At 42.1% G+C, this 21,700-nt stretch overlaps 1 protein-coding gene across 1 annotated transcript in view; it reads right to left on the reverse strand.

The window, feature by feature from the left end:
• The window catches only part of CAPN13 (calpain 13), a 45,718-nt gene extending 31,709 nt beyond the window's left edge, over nucleotides 1-14,009 (reverse strand). The window contains exons 1-3 of the mRNA XM_040993974.1: nucleotides 13,812-14,009; nucleotides 6,429-6,501; nucleotides 4,586-4,701 (exon numbers count right to left, since the gene is read on the reverse strand). Of these exons, the coding sequence (XP_040849908.1) occupies nucleotides 4,586-4,701; nucleotides 6,429-6,501; nucleotides 13,812-14,009 (387 nt within the window). The remainder of the gene's footprint in view (nucleotides 1-4,585; nucleotides 4,702-6,428; nucleotides 6,502-13,811) is intronic.
• Nucleotides 14,010-21,700: the final 7,691 nt, after the last annotated feature.

Raw genomic sequence — 21,700 nt, forward strand, 5'->3', positions numbered from 1 at the left:
GTGGCCTCGCAGCCCCATGGCCTTCACCTCAGCTGCATGTCCCAGAGGACAGGATGTCATGTCTGGCTGCAGACCAAGAGATGGAGACTGAGCCAGGGACGTCAGGAGAGATAGAGCCCAAGGAGGTAGCCTCATGGTCATTGCCTAGCCCAGGCACCAAGTTAACAGCACAGCTGTGGATTCCTGTTCCCATGGCCGTGCGCAGGCAGGTGGGTAGGTGAAGGGAGGCTGAGGTCTTGGGGACTTTATTAGAGGGAGATCATCAAACACATGGGAGCAACCAGAAAGTGTGATCACAACTCCCACTGAGTGGGGGACGAGAAAAACCATCTGGACGTGGTGCTGGATTGTGAAGCCCTTTTACTATAAACTTACTTATTGGATTTCTGTTTAGTAATGAGAAATTATGATGTTTTATGTAGGAAAATGGTATGCCATTCTAGTGGAATATATTCAAGGAACGTTGAGTAAATTCAAAATATACACACAGGGCCCAGTGCACTAGCCTAGCAGCCAAAGTCCTCACCTTCCATGTGCCGGGATCTTATATGGGCACAAGTTTTAATCCTGGATGCCCTGCTTCCTGTACAGCTCCATGCTTGTGGCGTGGGAAAGCAGTGGAGGATGGTCCAGGTCCTTGGGAGCCTGTACCCCCATGGGAGACCTGGAAGAGGCTCTGGGCTCCTGACTTTGGAGCAGCACAGCCCCGGGCATTGTGGTCACTTGGGGAGTGAATCATTGGACAGAGGAACTTTGAGTTTCTCCTCCTCTCTGTATATCTGACTTTCCAATAAGCATACAATAAATCCTAAAATATATATGTAATATATATTATATACACATATAAAACACATATCACATAGAATTTTGTATATATGAAATATATACATTATATATGCACACATACAGAAGTGAGGTGAAGAGGGACAGAACGAGTCATAGGGAGAACGTTGTCACTTGAAAGAACCTCAGGTGGTTTACTTCCAGAGCTTTCCTCACTTCTGATTTTCTCCTTGAAAATGCTGACCAGCTTGCTCTCTCTCTCTTTTATCATTTACTTATTTTTATTGGAAAGTCAGATATACAGAGAGGAGGAGAGACAGAGAGGAAGATCTTCTGTCCAATGATTCACTCCCCAAGTGGTTGCAAAGGCCGGTGCCATGCCTATCCGAAGCCAGGAGCCAAGAGCTCTTCCAGGTCCCCACGCAGGTGCAGGGTCCCAAGGCTTTGGGCTGTTCTCGACTGCTTTCCCAGCAAACAAGCAGGGAGCTGGATGGGAAGCGGGTCTGCTGGGATTAAGACCGGTGCCCATATGGGATCCTGGCACGTTCAAAGGGAGGACTTTAGCTGCTAGGCCAGTGCGCCAGGCCCAGGCTTGTTCTCTTTATACAAAGAGAGCACCAGGTAAAATTGCCATTCCCAGATAGGATGCAGTTGGTTTGCATGGTGGTCAAGAATGAGGCCCCTGAGCTACCGTTCCTTGTTCACGGCTCTGGGAGAGGAGGGTTAGGTCCGGACAGAGTCTGTAGTTAGGAAAGTTATGCTGTAAAGTCAGGAGCGAGCAGAATAACACTAGATTTCTCTTCTGTGCCATTATTTGCTGAAAGACAACAGGACGGTGCTTGTGGATCTCAAGCACAAGGACCGGGATCCCAGAAGGTAAACCTAACAAATACTGTTCTCAGGGGTGAGTTGATAAAAAAAAAATTCTCTGTTGTCTGAGGAATTGATTGAAGGACTTGCTTCCCATGGAGATTATAAGAAAAATGTTATGATAAAGAGAAAAGGGTAGAAACCATGGCAACTGATTAAATTTCAATGTGTTTTAATGTAATAATATATCAGAGACATACTTATCACCCCAGGAAAATGGTGTTAAACAGTAAAGGGACAGGCAAGGATGTTACGGGGAAGTATGGAGACAAATTACCAAAATACACTCAGAAGAGAAATTCATGACCAAAAGCAATGTGAGCGTAACAAATCGGGATGTTATGCAAGTTCTTTCCTACAAGAAGACAATGAGGTCACACCCTTTGGCCCAGCGGAGCAGACCATAGGGACAGTGGTCAGGCGGAAGGGCTGGCGACCTCAGTGACCGCCAAGCAAAAACCACAAGGAGATTTCAGAGCTTGTCAAGTCAAGCAGGCAAATGAAGTGGAGCCAAAACCAACAATGGCAGGTTACACCACCTGCAAGGCAGGTGATTCAATAGAAGCTTGATTCCATAGAAGCTTGATTCAATAGAAAGCTTGATTCAATATAAAAAAATTTACTGAATACCAGGTAATATATATCCTCTTGTGTAACCATGAACTACTTACAGAAACTATTCTGGATGTGGCCATAGATAAAAAAAATAATTTGATAATTTCTGCAAATGTAGACATCTTATAAATTATATTCTCTGACCATAATTTAATAAAATGAAAACTCGGCAGGCAGAATATTACCCTCTGAACAACTTAATCACTTGAAAATGAAATAAACGCTAAAGAAACAACTGCTATGCAAAAGAAAAAAATTGAAACTAAGAACACGATGTCAGCGTTAATAGAAGTAATTCATTTATATTGAAACTTATGGGTACAGATCAATTTCAGAGAAAAATTATAAGCCTTATGTTACTAAAAAAAAAGACAAAGGCATTTAATGTGTAATTTCAGACAAAGCAAGGAAATTAAACAAGAAGTAAAAGATGTAATAAAAATAAAACTAGAATTAAGAAAAAATTCAAAAATTAGAAAAATGAAAACCCAAAGCTAATTTGTTTGAACACATTAGTTCTACAGATTGGATGAATCAAGAAAAACTGGAGAAAAAAATAATGTAACACTGTGATTAAGAATGCAGATATGGGGCCTGGTGCACTGGCCTAGCGGCTAAAGTCCTCCCCTTAAATGTGCCAGGATCCCAATGGGCGCCGGTCTTAATCCCGGCAGACCTGCTTCCCATCCAGCTCCCTGCTTGTTTGCTGGGAAAGCAGTTGAGGACAGCCCAAAGTCTTGGGACCCTGCACCTGTGTGGGAGACCCGGAAGAGCTCTTGGCTCCTGGCTTCGGATAAGCATGGCACCGGCCGTTGCAGCTGCTTGGGGAGTGAATCATTGGACAGAAGATCTTCCTCTCTGTCTCTCCTCCTCTCTGTATATCTGACTTTCCAATAAAAATAAATAAATCTTTTTTTTTTTTTTTTAAAAGAATGCAGGTATAGCCATAGATTACAAGACAAAATGAACTCTCTGAAAATCAGATGTGCAACTCTATGGCAACACATTTAGAAACACAGAAGAAATGGATGATTATCCTGGTAAAGTTGGAATTCCAGGAACTAACCCCAGTAGAAATGAGAGACTCGGGCAGATCCATAGCTAACATGTGCATCTAATGTCAAAGGAGGTAGGCCTTTAACAATGGACAATTTGTTTTTCAAAGAGCAGATAATCATGGATTAGCAAGCATTATTCAAATTTTTTCAAATAAAAAAAGTAATGTACAATCAGTTTATTTCTTAAAATGGGCAAAACTCAAGGATGATAAAAATAGCATTCAGCGAGAAACCAATTTCACGCATGATATGGGTAAAAACTCTAACAGAGCTTTCAGTGCATGGAATGTTCCAGTGTGTGGAGACAACAGACTATCAATAAAGAACGTTACTGAAAGCCAGAAAAGGCAACATGTCGCCCCTGTCACTCAGAGTAGTGAGGTTCCAACCCACATGCTAGGCAAAGGCATAAAATAGGCTCTACATATACTAACATGAGACAGAATTATCATTAATTACAGATATTAACTAAATCCACAAGCAGCTTAATAAAATGAGAATAAAAAAAAGGAATGTGGTTGGATAGAGTGAAATATGTAAGTCGCAATATCTAGCTAGAAACGAGAATAAAGCCTCATTCACATTAGATGCAAAACTGCAAAACATTTGAGAATCTACCAGGAAGGGCAAAGTACCCAGATGAAAACTAACATTTTATAGAAATGTAGAAAACTAGCTTTTTCTTTTTTTTTTAAATACATATGAAGATAGACTATATTTCTGCAAAAGAATAATTAAAATAACAAAACAGTATTTTTTCCAAATTAATACATACATTTAGTGCTGCTCTGTTCTGCATCATTATAATGTCTCTTTTTAATTAGACAGAAGATTTTCTTATTTTAATCTCAAGGAAGAGTAAATGTGCAAGTATTGGGAAGGCCTTTTTGAGAATAATGAATAAGGAAGGGGAACTTTGTCCGCCAGCTGCTGCTGTTTTGTATCCAGCTCCTGTAACCAACATGGCCCACGTTGATACAGAAATAGGTTTGGGACTGGATGCTCGGTGACAGAGAGAGGGCTCCTGGTCAACAACTCTTTTTTGGTACTCATTATTTCTGCTGCTTCTCTTTATTTGCACAAATACCCTGTAACTCTCAGGTTTCCCAGGTGCTGTCAGATCCTGAGCTTCAGGCCTGTTTGGACACAGGACTTCCCATCTCCTGTCTCAGGCTGCCAGGTCCAAAGACTCATGTAGACTCTAGTAACCTCCCTGCACTTGCAGGGAACTTAGTCTGGTAAGGAGTGGCAAAACATACCCGGAAGCAGAAAATCCCTGCGTACTGATGAGAGAAGCTCTGGACCGGCATGATCTTCTGTAGACTTGCCGGGTTCTGGGTCAAGGAGCCCAGTGCTGCCAGGAACCAGCAGTCTCCTGGAAGGGGGTAAAGCCATGAGGAACCACCTGGATACCCCGAGGAACCCCACCCCAAGATTTCACAGGTCATTATCTCCAGGGTCCACATACACTATAGGCTGAATCCTGTATCTGAGATGCCTGAACATTTGCATGTCCCAAATAAAATATTTCAGGGATGGGCCTAAAATCTAAACATGGAATTCCTATGCACCTCAAACACACAACCAGAAAGTGATTTTATGCAGTAAAATCGGTGCATATATATGCAGTACATCGGTATTAGTCAATTCTTTTTTTCTTTGAGAGTAATTTTATTTTGCTTGGAAGAGTTTCAGAGAGAGAGAAAGAGAAAGAGATTGAAAGACTTTCCATTTGCTGGTTCACTCCCTAAATAGCCACAATGCCCAGAGATGGGGTCAGTCCAAAGCTCAGGGCCAGGAGTTTCTTCTGGATCTCCCACATGGGTGTAGGGTCCCTAACTTGGGCCATTCTTGCCGCTTTTCTAAGCCATAAGTAGGGAACTGCATTTGAAGTGGAACAGCCAGTACTAGAACTGGCATACACATGGGAAGGTGGTGAAGCAGGCCAAGGATTAATTTTTATTCCATTGCCCCAGCCCACAAACACCTGTATTTTATTATAATTTCTTACATAAAGTCAGGTGTGGAATTTTCCACTTGGGGGCATCATGCCAGCACTTGAAGCCTTCCAATTTAGGAATAGTTTTAATTTTAAATTCTGGAGTTTTATATTAGGCACATTCAAATTGTTATGAGGATTATCTTTCTGGAAGAAGATAACTGGGCTAAGGATTCACGGGTCCAGTTAAGACAGAGAATGAGGACCTAGTACAATGTCTGGCTGATTCTCTATCTCCAAGCACCAGGATCCCATATGGGTGCTGGTCTGTGTCCCAGCTGTTCCACTTTCATCAAGCTCCCTGCTTGTGGACTGGGAAAGCAGTGGAGGATGGCCCAAAGCCTTGGGATCCTGCACCTGCATAGGAGAGCCCATGGGAGAGCTCCTGGCTCCTGGCTTCAGATCTGCTCAACTCTGGTTATTGTGGTCATCTGGGGAGTGAACCAGAAGATAGAGGAACTTTCTGTATTTCCTTCTCTCTGTAAATCTGCCTTTCCAACTTAAAAAACAAACAAACAGACCTTTATTTTTGTTTGTTTCAAGAGCAAGAATGGTGGTTTTCATGGCTGTGGTGGTAGCTGACAGTGGGAGATGATGTGGCCAGTCAAGATGGTGGAAAAGCTAAGTCACCTGAATCCTGATTCTCTTTTGGCACAGGTGCCTAGAGCTTATGTTATAGTGAATTTGGTTCCCAACACAGGGGCAAAACTGTTTCATACAATTTCAATAAGCATTTTGGGTTTCTGTCTGCTACTGTCGTCGGCTCAGCCCCTGTGCATGATGGGTACCCTGAAACCTCACCAGAGCTCCCACTGCACCCCTGATGGGGTCTGTGTGGTCCTGAGTTCCCCACTGGGTGTCACTGTGACCCTTTGGGGTGTGCTCCTCCCCTCCCCTGAGACCTCCGTCCCTCACTTTCAGTGCAATCGATCCTTCCCTTGATTTTTCATGCCACAGACATGCCCACAGAGAGATGCTTTGTCCAGGTAGGTGATGCCCCAACAGGGAGGATACAGGCTGTTGTATGGCGAGGTATCTATCAACTTGGTCCAAGACACAGTGATGTCCTGGGTGTAATCTCAGGGAAGATGTCAAGTTCTTACCTGCTCCTCCTTGATTGATGTCAAACCTGCTCACACCTTCCAGGATGAAGTGAGGGCGGCCTGCTGGCAAATCCTTAGGAAAGAGGAAGAAATGTTACAACATCTTTCACTCCTTATGTCCAAGTGCGCTTCCTTACCCACCATTCACTCTGCCTTTGCTTATAATAGGCAGGTTCTTACCAAAATTGGAGTTTGGAGCCTTCCGTTAGTCCTCCAGCTTTTATTGTTATCAAGAAGGCAACAGTCAAAGGTGATAATGCTTGACAAATTGCATCAGGGTAACATTAAATGAAGATTCAAGATTCATAAGGTACAAAGTCTTTCTAGCCTCAACAAACCAGTGTTTAATTAACAGGTTATAAATGAACACAAACGATTAGGACACATTTATTATAGGAGAATTTGCTAAAGAATAATAAAGTTCCAGAGCTTTTCATACCAAGGCTTAGGCATTCTGGCTTCCAGGTTCAAGTCCAGATTGATGCCACATGGGACACAGAGTATGCATTACTCAGTTCTTTGCCCACTCCCCTAGTGCCCGAGACTGGAAGGCCCCAGACCCTTTTCTCCCTGAGTGCTCTGCTTCCACTGACCTCCAACACACAAAGCAGCTGCCAGCTACAGAAGGGAGGGTACTAGAGGAGTTCCAAGAGCAGCAGTGTCTGGGAGAATTTGGGGAACTTAGAGAAGAAGGAAGAATTTCTGCAGGGGATCCCCATGCACTTCCAGAGCACATTATGTCATGGCTCAGCTTCGTGTCCCAGCAACAGCCAAGCCTCTAGGTTGGTCTACCACTGGGAGCCCCACAGTACCATTCTCAGTCACCCCTTAGTAAAACTTCCCTGGATTGCTTTGACCCAAGTTGCATAGTTTGGTGCTTGTTCCTGTATCATTTCTTTCCACACAGACAAGTCAGTTCGTGGAGAACAGGACTGTAAAGTGGAATCGGATTCCTTTGCTCAACAGCTACCAGGTATATAGTCTTGTGTTGTCTAGCACCCTCCAGGCCCTCCCACCAGTTCCCTGTTGAAGGTGTAGACTCCGGGACAAACACCTCACCCAGCTGAGGGCATCCTCAACTGGGACTGCTTCCCCTGCCTTCTCAACATGTACCAGAAACACATGCTAGAGCAGCCAGAGCAAGGGCCAGGTGCTTTCTGCCATGGTTATCCCCTGCAGCTGCCAGCAGCAGCTGAGCAGAACCAGGCCTTCCTCTGTGCACGGGAAGGAGGAAGTGCAATGCTCAGCACAGCAGCTGACAGAGTTCACGTTCAATAAATATTGATTCTCTTCTAATACCTGCAAAATGAAAAAGGCTACACCCATAGGCAAAGCCGGAGCCTCTAATGCATTCATTATTAAACATGATAGAATAAAAACACAAATTAGGCAGTCAACTCTTAAATATGAGAAATAAAAAGCAAGAAAAAGAAAAAGAGCAAGAAAGCTTCACAAAACAGGAGGAAGGAAGTGATAAAAACATAACTAGTGAATTATAAACCAAACCAGAAAAATGGCAAGACTGATAAAGTCAACATATTGCTCTACTTGGGATGGGGAGGTGTTTACCTAGACCCAACCCTTCGGCAAATACAGGAGACCCAGATAAAATCTGGAGCTAAGATGAGACAGAAATCAAGGGGGAAGAGGGTGGGTAGAGTGGGAAGTGTCACAACGCTCCTCAATCTGTATTAGACAATACACAAAATGTGTTCACCTTATAGAAATGAAAGAATTCTAATTTTAAAAATCCTAGGGAAAGATGAGACTTTAGGCATTTAGAAACTTGATAGACTCAGTGGTTCAGACATCTGCTTCCCTACATCAGAATCCCTGGGTTTGACACTCCGCTCTGCTCCCAACTCCAGCTTCCTGCTGATGGAGATGCTAGAGGCAGCAGGCGATGGCTGGAGTGGTCAGCATCCTGCACTGAGAGACAGCTCCTGGGACAGATGCTAGACGTCAAGAGGTCCTGTCTCCCTTGGTCTTCCCGTCCCCTCTCTTATCTTAAGGTTTCCTTGCCCAGCTTTTTATGAGCACACATCAATGTTTTACTAAAAACTGGCTCACCTCAGGGAGGGAGTAGTGTAGCTAGCCTTGCTAGTTCCCAGCTTGCTGGCCACGGGAGGTCACAGATCTTCCCTCTAATTGACATCTGGATGCTACAACTAGCCTTGAGGGGCTTCTTTTTTCCCCAGAAATTCCAGGCCCTGAGCAAAAATCACCCCTTGACAGTCTCCAGACTGACTGGAGTCCTCTTTGCAACCAGCAGAGCCCCTCAGAGAGCAAAGTTGTTGCTGGCCAAACAATCAGTGGCAGGCCACAAGCACCACAGACCATCCGAGACCTGGGTGTGAGCTGAAGGCACAGCTCTCAGCCCCAACTTCAGTCTGTATGAACCTTCACCTCTAACCCTTCAGAGGACCCAGGAATTAAGTGAGAGCTGCCAAGTTCCCCACCTTGCAATGAACATCTACATTTTTCTACAATCCAGGACCACAATAACTGGCTTGCTATGTATTGGGCAGGCAGACTCAGTTTTGGGAGTTATATAACAATTCCTTTAAAACTAAAACAAAACACACACAAAAAAAATTCCTCTCACCAGTTTTAGGGATAATTCTGTTTCACTGCCCATGTGAGAGATCCAGATGGAGCCCCCAGCTCCTGGCTTCAGCCTGGCCCAGCCCATCCTGGAGGGCACTCAGTGAGTGAATCAGCATCTAGGAAATCACTTACAAACAAATATTTTTTAAAACATAAAAACATGATATAAAATCTTATGCTAAGCTACTTGAAAAACATTGATGATTTTCTGACAAAAAAAATGACTCAACTTACTAAGTCAAGTGAAAATATCAATCATCTTGGGGTAACATTTTATGCTTCTTAATTTGAAATTATTTATTTCATGTGAAAACCAAAGAGACATAATTCCTTTCCTCTGGTTCACCTTCTGAAAACCCAGATTGGCCAGGCTGAAGTCATGGGGCAGGAACTGATTCAAGACCACCCAGGGCAGTGTTTTGAGTTGCTCAAACCATCACCTGCCGCCTCCCAGGTGCATCATATGTAGAAGCTGGACGGGGGAGCAAGGTCAGGATTGGAACTCTGGCACTGATGTGGGATGGGGCCAACCCAAGCTGCCCCCAGACCTACACGAATTTCCTGTCCCAAGTGTTTTGAAGTTATCAAGAACATCTGCTAATACCTTGCACCAGTTTCTAAAACACTGCAATTGTCCTGCAGATATCAGGGAATTCCAGTGTCATTTGTAGTCTCAGTAGTTGTTTTTTTAAGATTGGATTTGTTTTATTTGAAAGACAGAATTTCAGAGAAATGGAAAGAGAAAAATGTAGAGAGAGGGAGAGAAGAAGAGAAAACAGGAGAGGAGGGGAGAAATCTTCCATCTTCTGGTTCACTTTCCAAATGGGCACAATAGCCAAAGCAGGTCCAGGTCAAAGTCAGGAGCCAAGAACTCCACCCAGGTCTCCCACATGGGTAGCAGCAGCTTACACTTGGGCCATCTTCTGCTGCTTTTCCAGACATATTAGCAGGGAACTAGATTGGATGCAGAGCAGGCAGAACTCAAACTAGCACTCATGTGGGATGCTAGTATCACAGGCACTGGCCAAACTCTCTGTGCAGTAACGCTGATCCCTACAATTATAGTGTTTTAAACAAGATTCTGCTGTCATTAAAGGAGCCAAAATAGCCTTGAAGTCAAACCTGAGAACACACACACACACACACACACACACCAATCACATCACATGCCACAACCCCGCCCCCCCACACTCCTCACAGAGTTTAGCCAATCTACTATAAAATAAAGTTTACTCTAGAAATGCAGAAAGGAAGGACAAATTCACATCCAGGCATTGAACAACAGAAAGCAATATTGACATGAGGCCAAGGAAAGAAATTTATATTTTTCCCTAAGATGCTATGAAGGCATCTGATAAACATGCAACAGCTTAAATAGCTGATAGTCCAACATGATAAAAGTTAAAATAAAAAACCAAAAATTTTAGGGCCTAGAGTTATGCTCCCTATGATGCTGGCATTCTGTAGGGGTACTGGTTAGTGGTTCAGCTGCTCCACTTACAATCAGCTCACTGTTAATAGCCTGCAAAAAGCAATGGAAGATGACCCAATTATTTGGGTCCCTGCCACCCAAGTGAGAAACTTAGATGAAGTTTCTGACTTTGCCAGGGCCAGTGGTCATTATGGTCATCTGGGGAGTGAGCCAGTGATGGAAGCTCTCTCTGTATCTCTCTGTTTATAATTCCTTCAAACAAATAATTAAATATTAAGTAAAATTAAAATATAGCTAAGTAAGAATAGAAAGATGTTCTAATGTGATAACAAGTGCTGGGTATCTCAAACTTCAAAGCAATAGACAACATCAAGTGTTTGGGGTAACACATGAATCCTTTGCATCATGCTGGGCACAAAACAAGCACCTCTGTCTCCCATGTGCTAAGCTGCCTATGCCTTCCCCACCTCAGGCTCCACACTTTCCACAGACCATCGAAAAAGAGTGAATGCAGAGAGGGATGGAAATCATCCTGAAGCCGACTTTCTGAGCAATGGTCCATAAGGAAAACAGGTAATGAAGGCTGAAAGACGGGAATGCTCTGGCTTGGGCAAGTCTCTTGTCGCCAACAGGGCGGGGCACTACAGGGCAGTGAACTCAGCATAGTAAGGGTCTAAACCTGACTGAAGCAGACCTCCCAGCAAACGGCTCAGTCTCCACCCTGAGGGTGACTCAGCAAGTCTCCACCCTGAGGATGACTGAGCATCAGCACACACAGAGACAGCCCAGCCTCAGCTCCCCGAGCCTGTAACTCTAGGACACTATCCTAATCACAGTAGCAACAGTTAATGTTTAGTAAATACTAACAAGGTGTTAGGCAATGTTCTTTGTAGAATACCCAGTTATACCTTAAAATAATCACAAGTTGTACAGATACCATTTTTACACTTACTCTTTTTCACCTAAAAACCAGGAAGACAGAATACAGAGAGATGGACTGTGCAGAATGATGTAACTTCAGGCAGGTTTGATTCTTCTCTAATTTTGCTTCTTCTGTGCAAGATGAGGTTAATAATAGTACCTCATCACCAAGGTATTATGAGGATTCAGCAAATCTGAGTGTCTAAAAGCAGATCTGCCATATAGGAAGCACTATGAGATTTGGCCATCACTATAGGGGCTGGATCAGGCTGGCCTCAGCTCCTGTTTTGGGTTGTTTGTGATCACAGTTGTGAGTTATGGCTGTCAAGGTCATCCAAGTGTTGACAGGCTTAGAAAACTGGTTTATCCCTCTGCCACCCTACCTAGAAAAGGAGGCAATCCAAGGATTCTTTGTTGCACCCCTGAGCTGGAGATTTGCATCTCACAACTAAGTCAATAAGTGAAGTGTTCATTCACTCATTTTTCCATTCACCCAAATCCTAACAGAGTTCCAGACTGGGCACTCAAGTTCATGTAAGGAAGAATATACCAAGTGGAATTAGGAGTCAGATTTCAATCCTGGACCCTTCCCTCTATAACCACACCTCCTTGGCATGCCTCATCACCTGGCTGAATCTCAATTAATTGCCTAAAGGGAGAGAGAACACATGGAAAGCCCTCAAAAGGACTCAAAAATGTGAATGTTGCCAGTTTTGATACTAGATATAAGGAAGTATGACATTTAAAATGAAAGACTCAGACTCATTTGTTCATTCATCCCATCCAAATCCTAGCAGATTTCCTTTTAAGCACTCAAATCACATATGATGAAGACTGCAACATACATTGAGAAACGAGCTTCTAGTAAAATTCAACTTTTGGGCAAGGAGAGTAATAGGAAAAACACATGTGGGCATTGGCTGCCTCTGTTTTGGGTTCCTTGCATGACTCTGCATGAATTATTTTGCTTCTGTTTGCCTCAGTTTCTTCTTGTCCCCCAAAGCTATCACAAGTTATGATGCTAGAATTAGATAGGCAGCAGCTTTCCAAACAGAAATGTTATAAATTCTTCAACACTATTCTTAGTCTCACAACTACATCTCAACACCTTGGGAGAAAAAAAAAATGGGCACACTTTCTGAAAGAATCTCAGCTTCTGAAAATAACAAAGCAGAAAATGACCCTTCAGAATTTCTCTAAACAGTTTCCTGCCCCACATCTCCTTGAGAGGTGAATGTCAGAAGAATGACGTCCTTGTTGGAGATTTATTGTTGATGGTTCATGAGAAGGAACTAGAAGGCTGAAAGCCACACACCTTCCCTGAAGCAGTACCCGAGTCTAACTCATCTCCATAAATCCTTCCCTCCCCCACAGCTACAGATTTGTCAGGACATAGGGCAAGGGATCCTTCCTCTACAGGTTTCCTTCCCATGGGCAGAACTGAACTGGACAGACATAGCCCAGATAGTTCAAAACTGTCACTGGAAGGCTCTCTTTTGGGTTAACCTCACCTGGCTGTTTTGGATGTGCTCAGTGGTGTTCTTGGCAGTTAGTCAGTGTGGAGCTATGGTAACTGATATTAGATTCAGCTTCTATGCTGCTTTCCCTTGTTCTCGGTTCTATCAGCAATTTGTAGAAACACAAACAGCAGCGATGGGCATCAGAACGCACACAGTGGTTCCTAGCTGGATCTTTTGCATCAACAGTAGCCTTGAGGAGATTATGATAATGAAGACTCTGCTGAGAAAATTCCTACAGAGTTTTACATCCTAAAATCAAGATCATTCTAGAAGAATCACCAGGCCTTTTGATGCTGCAAGGCAGAGCTAGTGGACATTTGCTGGAGTGGTGGGAGTGAAGCTGGTTTGAATGTTGCACTGCTATATTGCCTTAATTTTACAGCTGATGTGTGAAAACTGTTTTATAGGTGATCAGGTTTTCACAAGATTAAGCATGTGAATATAAAAGAGAAGCAAGGCAAGTATTTAAATTCATCCTAAAGTAAAAATGACTAGCATGATATATTCCCTTGAAGAAAACTCTAACAGGGATGTAGAAAAAGACAAAGATGTTGACATCTGAAGAGAATAAAGAAGGAGAGACCCCTGAAGAGCAATTACTACATCTATATACCAACTAATATAGCATTCATACCCATGGTTTCCCATTTCTCTAATGAGAACACTGAGGCATTTTAGCCTAGTGATGTGTTCACAAAATGTAAAGATGTAATTCATTAGAAATGGGTTAGAACTCCAGGGCCCCCAGGTCTGGGTTTTATTACAGGGTCTTCCCAGCCCCCTGAGTGCACAGAGCACTAGAGCAGAGGAATCTGGCTGATTTCATCATCAGGCCCTCCTCCTATTGGTGGGGGCACCATGGCAGGTGCTCCAAGGGGCTGAGAAGCACCATGGTTCACTCACCTGTGGCCGCTTCCACTCCAGTCTGTACAGGTTTTTTTCCTGGAGCAATTTCTGGCCTATGGAAGACGCTGTTGCAGGGAATGTGTCATCCTTGAATAGCTGGTGTTTGCGTAAACATTGATCCCGCAAGGAGTTGAAGTCCTGATCATTGAACTTGATGATGGACGACTCCTCTACCGGCTTGAAATTATGAGCCATGACGCTCCTTTATTAGACTTTGGAGATCCTTTCCTTTGGGTGAGAGAAGGGATATTTTCAGGAGTGAGCCTTTGAGTTATTTGGCCATGAACCCTGCCAGGGTACTACGTCCATTTACAAGTGGGAGGGCTAAGACCCAGGTCCATGCTGTTCCTGCTGACCAGGCCAGTGAGTGGACAAGCCTGAGGCAGAACTCAGCATCCTTACCCCAGAGCAGCTTTTACTCTGCTATCCTGTGTGATGTGCTCCCAGGTACCTGGGAGGCTACAGGGACATTCGTGTGTTAACTGGACACTGACTGAGCCCTGTGCCAAGCACCTTCTGGAACACTGGCAATCCAAATGTAAACAAAACGTGATCTTTATCCTCTGGCGGCTCCTTATAAGGTTAGAAAGACGAAAGGCGTTGCAACGACCAGAAAGCATTTAACAGAAACCATTCAAGTAAAAATGTGTACAAAGTCCTGTGAACATACAGAGGAGGAGCTTTGAATTGCATGGCAGTCTGAGTGATTCTCTCATGCACGGCGACCTTTGAATTGCACCTTGAAGGAAGAGGAATTTTCCAGGGAGAGAACTGGGGGTTTCTTTACAACGTGCCTACAGGCAACTCGAATGGCCAGAGCACAGAGACCTGCTGACTGGACTGGAAAGGTCACAGATTCTGGAGAGAAAGTGGAGTGACTAAAATGTCTGGTGGCTGTATGTCGGACACGAAATGGGGAGCCAAGGATTGGGAGCTTCAGAAGAGACAGCCAGAAAGGTGAGTTGGAAAGCCAGATTCTAAAGGGATTTACATCCTGCAAGCCAGCTGGGCCACTGCAGAGACAAGGTCAGATGAGATCTGTGTGCAGATGTGGGGAGCAAACTGGGAGCCAAGGAGAGAGGAAGAGTACAGATGGAAGTGAGCCTGCTAGGAAGCCACTGCCCTTGGCCATGGGAGAGATGATGGCAGAGAATCAGCAGTGAATGACATGGAAAGGAAAGAGATTTCGGCGCTTCCTTACAGACAGAATCAAAAGGTCCAAAGAACTGGATATGGGAGTAGTAGGGAGAAAAAGAAGAAAGAACAGTGAGGAAAGCAGTCACATGGCTTTGAAGTCCGCCTTCCATGTTCATCAAGGGTTCTGATACTGAGCTCAAGCCTACAGGGCTATGCCTCCATTTATAGAGACTGATTATCCCACCCTTCTAGAGTTGGTTATAACCCAACATAGATTTGACCTCACAGAACAAGCAGAGTGGTTGCCATACAGTAGGCACTGAATAAATGCTCATGGTCTAATTTCCCTAATGAGAGGTCTAGGAAGCCTGAGATTTTTCATTCAGGTCACTACAGGGAAGTCACCAAAGCTGTCAGCCAAAATACATACCGCATCCTGCACCTGTGAGCTGGCCGGGGTCTCAAAGCACAATCCATGCTTACCAATTGTGGGGCTTGAAAAACCTCCTCGGCCTTAAGGTGGTGCCTTTCAAGCTCCTTTGCCAGAGTCTGTTTAGGTGGCACAGAAAACCCCATGAGCTGCGTGTGTCACCTTTCTCACATCACAGCAGAAAAGGAGTCAGATAATCAAGAATGTGAGACGTGAGATACGAGACGTGAGATGAGCCCAAGCAAATCATTCATAAGAAAACAATATCAGCTTACAGTGGAGATTTTGGATCCTAGAAAAATGTAAGCAAACTCACAGTAACTTAGCAATTTTCTCAGGTTAAATTATAGTATGGGCAAATTATTTAGATTTCAAAAATTCTTAGAATATCTCTGATGAAATGTCATTTGGAGGGAATTGTGTATACCACTGTCCAGTAAAAGAGAAATGAATAATTTATATTGGAACTCATAGATGGAAATATACAAAATTGCCATTTTTTAGGGCAATTTTGGTTGAATATAGTCAGTTTTATATAGTTTAACCTAAATAAAAAGTGGCTAAATATAGACAACTTAATTTGTTTTTTTTCCTTACGATGACATAAACATTACTTCAATGTAGTTCTTGGAAAATAGCAACCCCACATATTTGATGTCCTTCACCATTCACAATAGAGTTAGACCCATAACAAATTAAATAAATAGTGACAAGGCTGAAAAAACAACCAGATATCATTCAGGAGCAAGTGATAGAAATAGCTCAAGAAAAATGCAGTAACATCTGGTAACAAACAGTTGAGAAACTGTAAGTTTACCAGCTCCATCGTGTGGGTCCAAGAACAGTGGAGTCAGTATAGCCCACCTCTGGAACATATTAGCATGTATGAACAACTCCTGCTGTGAGCTAATTTTAGTTCATGAAAATCAAACAGTACTTACCCTTAATGACACAACATGGGATTCTAAGCAGCAGCCTTTAATTGTAAATAGAAAATGAAAGTCTAAAGGCTTCTGCTTCCTGTCTCCATTGGCAGCAATACAAAGCTGGCCTTGCAAGTGGGAGCCAGCTCACAGTCCTGGAGGGTCCCACTGTTCACTGTCGGGAAGGAACCTGGCCAGCCTTCAGGAATCCTCATGCTAAGATGTGCCTGCCTCACTTGTGGAGTTGCTGATGATTTCTGCATGTTACAGAGTTATTGTAAGAAGCATAGGAAACCACACTTGGAGGATGCCTAGCAGGGTAGCCCGTAAACAGACAGTGTTTTACCTGTTACTCTGTAAATACTGGTCATCCATATGATGCACATGATTATTTTGGGTGGAAAGGGACATGCAGAGGCCTAGCACCTTCCAAAATAAGGATGTGTTCATACCCAAGGACAGGCTAGACTCAGGGAGGCCAGCTCATGGAGAGAAAGTGTGCTCATAACTCAAGCCTCAGTGGCCGAGAGGAAGCGCTGCTGATGGCCATGACCCCTCCTCTTCGCCTGCCTCAGTGTCAGTGGCACAAGAGTTACATAAATATAGCTTACCAAAGTTGATATAATAAACAGAAAATCTGAATCATCCTATACCTAGCAAAGAAAGTGATTTTACTAATCAAAGGTTTTTACAAAAGGAATCCCCTAGGGTTATCTGGTTTCACTACTAAATGCATTATGCTCTCAAGCACAAAATAACTTATCTCATAGGACCTTCTTCAGAAAATAGAGAAATAGTCACTGCTGAAACTGTTTTATCAGTTCAGCATTATAGTAACAGCAAAACCTCATAAAGAAATTCACCTATTGCCAGAGAGAGAGAGAGAGAGAGAGAGAGAGAGAGAGAGTCCGATATCCTCCAATGAATAGGGATGCAAAGATACCTTGACAAAATGTCATTAAATCAAATCTAACAATGTAACAAACAATAGACGTATCATGGCAAAGTTGCTTGTTTCAGAATTGGAAGACTGGCTTACAAAGGCTACGAAGACATATATTTAGGATTTTTGATGAAACCACTTCAGAGCAAGCTGGAAAGAGTAGGTAATGCCTGTCAGCAGATGAAGGAAACCTGTAAAAAAAAAATCTATGGCTACTGACATGCTTAATGATGGAAAAGTGGATTTTGTTCTTTTGGTGATTAGAATGAAGGCAGTTGTTCTCATTGTCTCTACATTAACCACTGAATTAAAGGTTCATGCAATAGAAATGCAAGGCAAAAAGATCAGAAAGAAGTGGCTCCTATTTCAACATTTGATGGTAGAAAGTCTACAAAATAGCTACCACAAATAATAATTAAACTTAATAAAGTTTAAACATAGATACAAGCTTAACATAAAAAGATTGTACTTTATGTAATAGCAATAAACAGTAGGAAACCAACAGGAAAATAGTAGCACCTAGAAAAAAACTTGGGAGCATAAGTAACAGAACTGTGAAACACTGCTTAAAGAAACTGAAGAACATCTAGATAAACAGAGAAGCATCAGGTTCCTAGACTGAAAGGCTCAATATTGGCAAGATAGTAATTCTCTCAAAAGGTGTTTACCCAGAGAATTTCAGCAACACAATACTAACTAAAACTCTAGTGTATTTTTCATTAGTAATCAACAAGTTGATAGCATAATTAATATCTAATTGCAAAGGACCTAAACTAGACAAAAAATTTCAAAATAAAAATATTAGAAGAATCAATGAATTGGGCTTCAATACATGATATAAATCTACAATAAAAGCAATTGGGGAGGGAGTAAGGGAAATCCCAGGACCTTTGGAACTGTGTCATAAAATGATAATAATAAAAGAAGTAACATTAAAAATAAAAGGAAAAAAATCACTACAAAGTATCAGAGAACCTAAAGTTGAAGAGATTGACTATACTCAACATTTGTGAGAAAATAAAATAATCAGAACTTTCCTAATATGATAGATACATAAAATGGTTCAAACACATCAGACAATGGTGTGACAATAAGTTTTCCTAAACTTTTTCTGAAAAAGTTTCTTAAACACTTGCTAAAGCTTAAACACACATTGCCCATATTCCAGCCATTCCCATTCTGTGAATTCAGCAAGAGAAATCAAAGCATTAAGTTCCTGCAAAGATTTGCAGGCAAAAATTCAAAGCAGGCTCATGATTAATAGTGAAAATTGCAAACAATCCAAAGACTATCTAAAAATGGGTGGATGCACAAAAATGTGGCATAACATAACCATAAAATAAAGTCCTACTCAGCAAAAAAAGCAATGCATTATTTATGCAGGCAACACGAATATATCTCAAAAAATAAACTGAGAGAATCCAACCAACATGTGGCATTCATCACAAGGTCCCATTATACAAAATCCTAGAAGTGTAAACTTCCAACACACCATGACAAAAATTCAGTAGTTTTTTACAAATGGAAATGGAGGGAGGAAGAATGAACAAGTTATCAGAAAACTTGGGGTGAATACTTACTATTTGCATAGAAATACTTACTGTTGGAGTTTGAGGATGTTTCACATGTATATATATGTATGTGTATGTGTGTGTGTGTTCCATGTAGATGTCAATACTCATCAAAGTTTACACTTTAACTATGTCTAGTTATTGCATGTCAATTACAATTAAAGTTGTTGAAAACTTAAATACACAACTTAGTGGTCAGGAAGTTTAGTTTTCTTTAAGCCCAGGTAGGAGTTAATAAGTAGCTAGATTTCACTCCCTTCCTCTTCTGTGCAATTAGTCATCTCCTGTCCTCTGGTGTTTAATACATTCTCCTCTGTTTTACTAGGGGAAAATGCTGTTAATGTTCTAGGGCACACCTGCTGATAAACAGATGTACTTTAGGTCATATTTCCAGAAGTAGAATTTCCAGATGTACAGTACATACATACCTTGCCTCCCACCTGCCAAATATAATTTTACAGGCTGTGCCAGTTTACAGTTTCAGCAGAGATGTAAGAACTCCCATTACAGTATATTCTCACTCACTGTTGGTATTGGCAAGTGCCTTATTTGTATCCATCTAAAGAGCAGAAAGGGCAACTCCTTGTGGTCTTAATTTGTTTCCCTGATTACTGTGGAGATTGAGTATCTTTCAACATCTTTCTCCCTCGTTCACTGTTCCGTCTCTGGAGAAATGAGCACGTACATCGTATGCCCATTTGTCCACTGCGTTGTCTTTTATTTATTGATTTTGTAAGAATTCTTCCCCTACTCTAGACTCTTGCCTTTGTGTTGGTTGTTTTATCAATAGCTTCTCCCACACCAGTTTATCTCCTTTATTTTTACTGCGTCTATTGATGAACAGATATGCTCCAATTCACATGGACATAAATATATTGCAGATACCGAACTCGTAAGTTTAACTTGCATAACCTGAGCCAAATGTTCATTTTAAATTTTATTAGATATTTGTTTGTGAGTGTGAGTATTCCAATCTGCTGGCTCACTAGTCCAGTGAAATGTCAACCATGGATGACTACTTTGGCCAAAAGTGGAAGCCAGGACCACAGCCCAGGTTTCCCAGAATGCAGCCAGGAATGCACTGACTTGGCTATTCCCACTATTTCCCAGGGTTTGCATTAGCAGGAAGCTGGAGACCGTATTAAACCCAGGTACACCTGCAAGCATCTTAACTGCTGGGCTAAATGTGCACATGTTTATATATTTACTTATAGGAATCTAATGGAAGAAACTTTATGAGAGGTTCTGTTTTTAAATAAAATACTTGCTTGTGATTCACAGACTTTTTTTTCTAAAACACTAACCTAAAATTCTTTACAGTTCTAAAACAATGTTTTTAAGAACCATGGTATTCATAGCCAAATTCTGTAAGATATTTCCAAACAGACAGTTCAAGTGTTTTCTAGAAATAATGCTGTTATTTCTAAAAATAATTAATAAGCTCATGAAAGCTATGTATTTAATTTTGTCTTCACTTTTCTTCCTCACTTCCATCCCTAAATATAGTCCCTACTTTGGAAAAAGACAAAAATACATAAAACATTTGCTTTTCAAAACTTTTTAAAAATAAAGCTTTGTGAAAAGATGTGTGTAGCCATACAATACACAGACACTTCTTTTTTGTGTGTTTGTTTTTTAAATTTTAGCTCCCATATCCCCAACCTGTAAGGCAGTGAAAAAAAATTGAGTGAATGAGTTGTATAATGAGTAGTGCAACAGTGTACTATAGCATAATTCATGCTAGTACAGTGAATATGACTTTCTATTTTACTTGGAGACTATTGATTAATGATTCTAGAGTGTCCTAGAATCATTATGCTCGAACAGTCCCCTAGTTCCATTCCTTGCCCCATCCTATTTAACACTTTATCTTAATTTTGAAAGATGATGAAGCAGAAATGAAGACCCTTTTCATTACTTTCATCATTCTGAATAACCGGAATAAAGGAAGACCCACTAGCCAACAGACAGCAAAATTAAGATTCTAAAGCCAAGAAGCCAGAATTTCACTAAGGAAACTGCAATCCTGTCTTTACATTTGAATGCTAACCATGCAAGTCTGTAGTGAGTGGGGTCCGCCTTGGCTAAATGACATTTCAAAAATATTCCAGATGCCTTGCTTCACTTCCTATTGAAAAGAAGGCAAAGAAAGATCCGATATGATCCAAGCAGTTTTAATATCAGTAAGACATTGCTGTAGATGGTTAGGTCCAGTCCCACATTCAGCTGTTCTTGAATCACAGCGGAGGGTCTTCTGTGCTTAGTTCTGGGGGCCTCACTCTACGAGGCACATGGACACTCAGTGGTGACCTAAGAAGGGAACTGAAGTATCTGGCCACCGAGGCAAGCATGTTGCTATGAGCAGCGTCTCTTGGTAGGTATTCACATCTGTCTGGAAGAGGTGGCGACTTTCTATAACTGGCCAAATGTGGTGTACAGGTTGGGAGCTGTCCAGCTAAGTAGGCCAGGACTTCCTTTCAGGAAAACAGAATTGGCACTATAGAGATGTTTACCAGGCAGTAGGTGGAAGGGCTGACAGTAACCTTCAAACTCCACCCCTGCTTTTCTTCCAGAATAATCCTGGCCAGAAATGGCTGGGATTTAACCAGGTATGTCTCCAAACCTGGGTCCCCAATGCTTTCTGTCTCTAATTCCTACGGTTACATTACTGTGAAGAAAACCAGACTCTACCCTGTACCTGTACGAAAAGAGAGAAACAACAACAACAAAAGAGGCAGTGTGGGATGGCAATCAAGAGGATGGGGCCCCAGCCAGAAACTTTGGCTTGAATTCAGTTGTCACTTGCTAACTGAAAGAGGTCGGGGAAGATGTAATAAACACCCAGGAGCCTCCTTTCCTGACACAGAAAGTGAGTGATAGTG

Source organism: Ochotona curzoniae, unplaced genomic scaffold (genome assembly GCF_017591425.1).
Source record: "Ochotona curzoniae isolate NIBS_2020 unplaced genomic scaffold, NIBS_Ocur_1.0 contig_883, whole genome shotgun sequence".
Lineage (NCBI taxonomy): Eukaryota > Metazoa > Chordata > Mammalia > Lagomorpha > Ochotonidae > Ochotona > Ochotona curzoniae.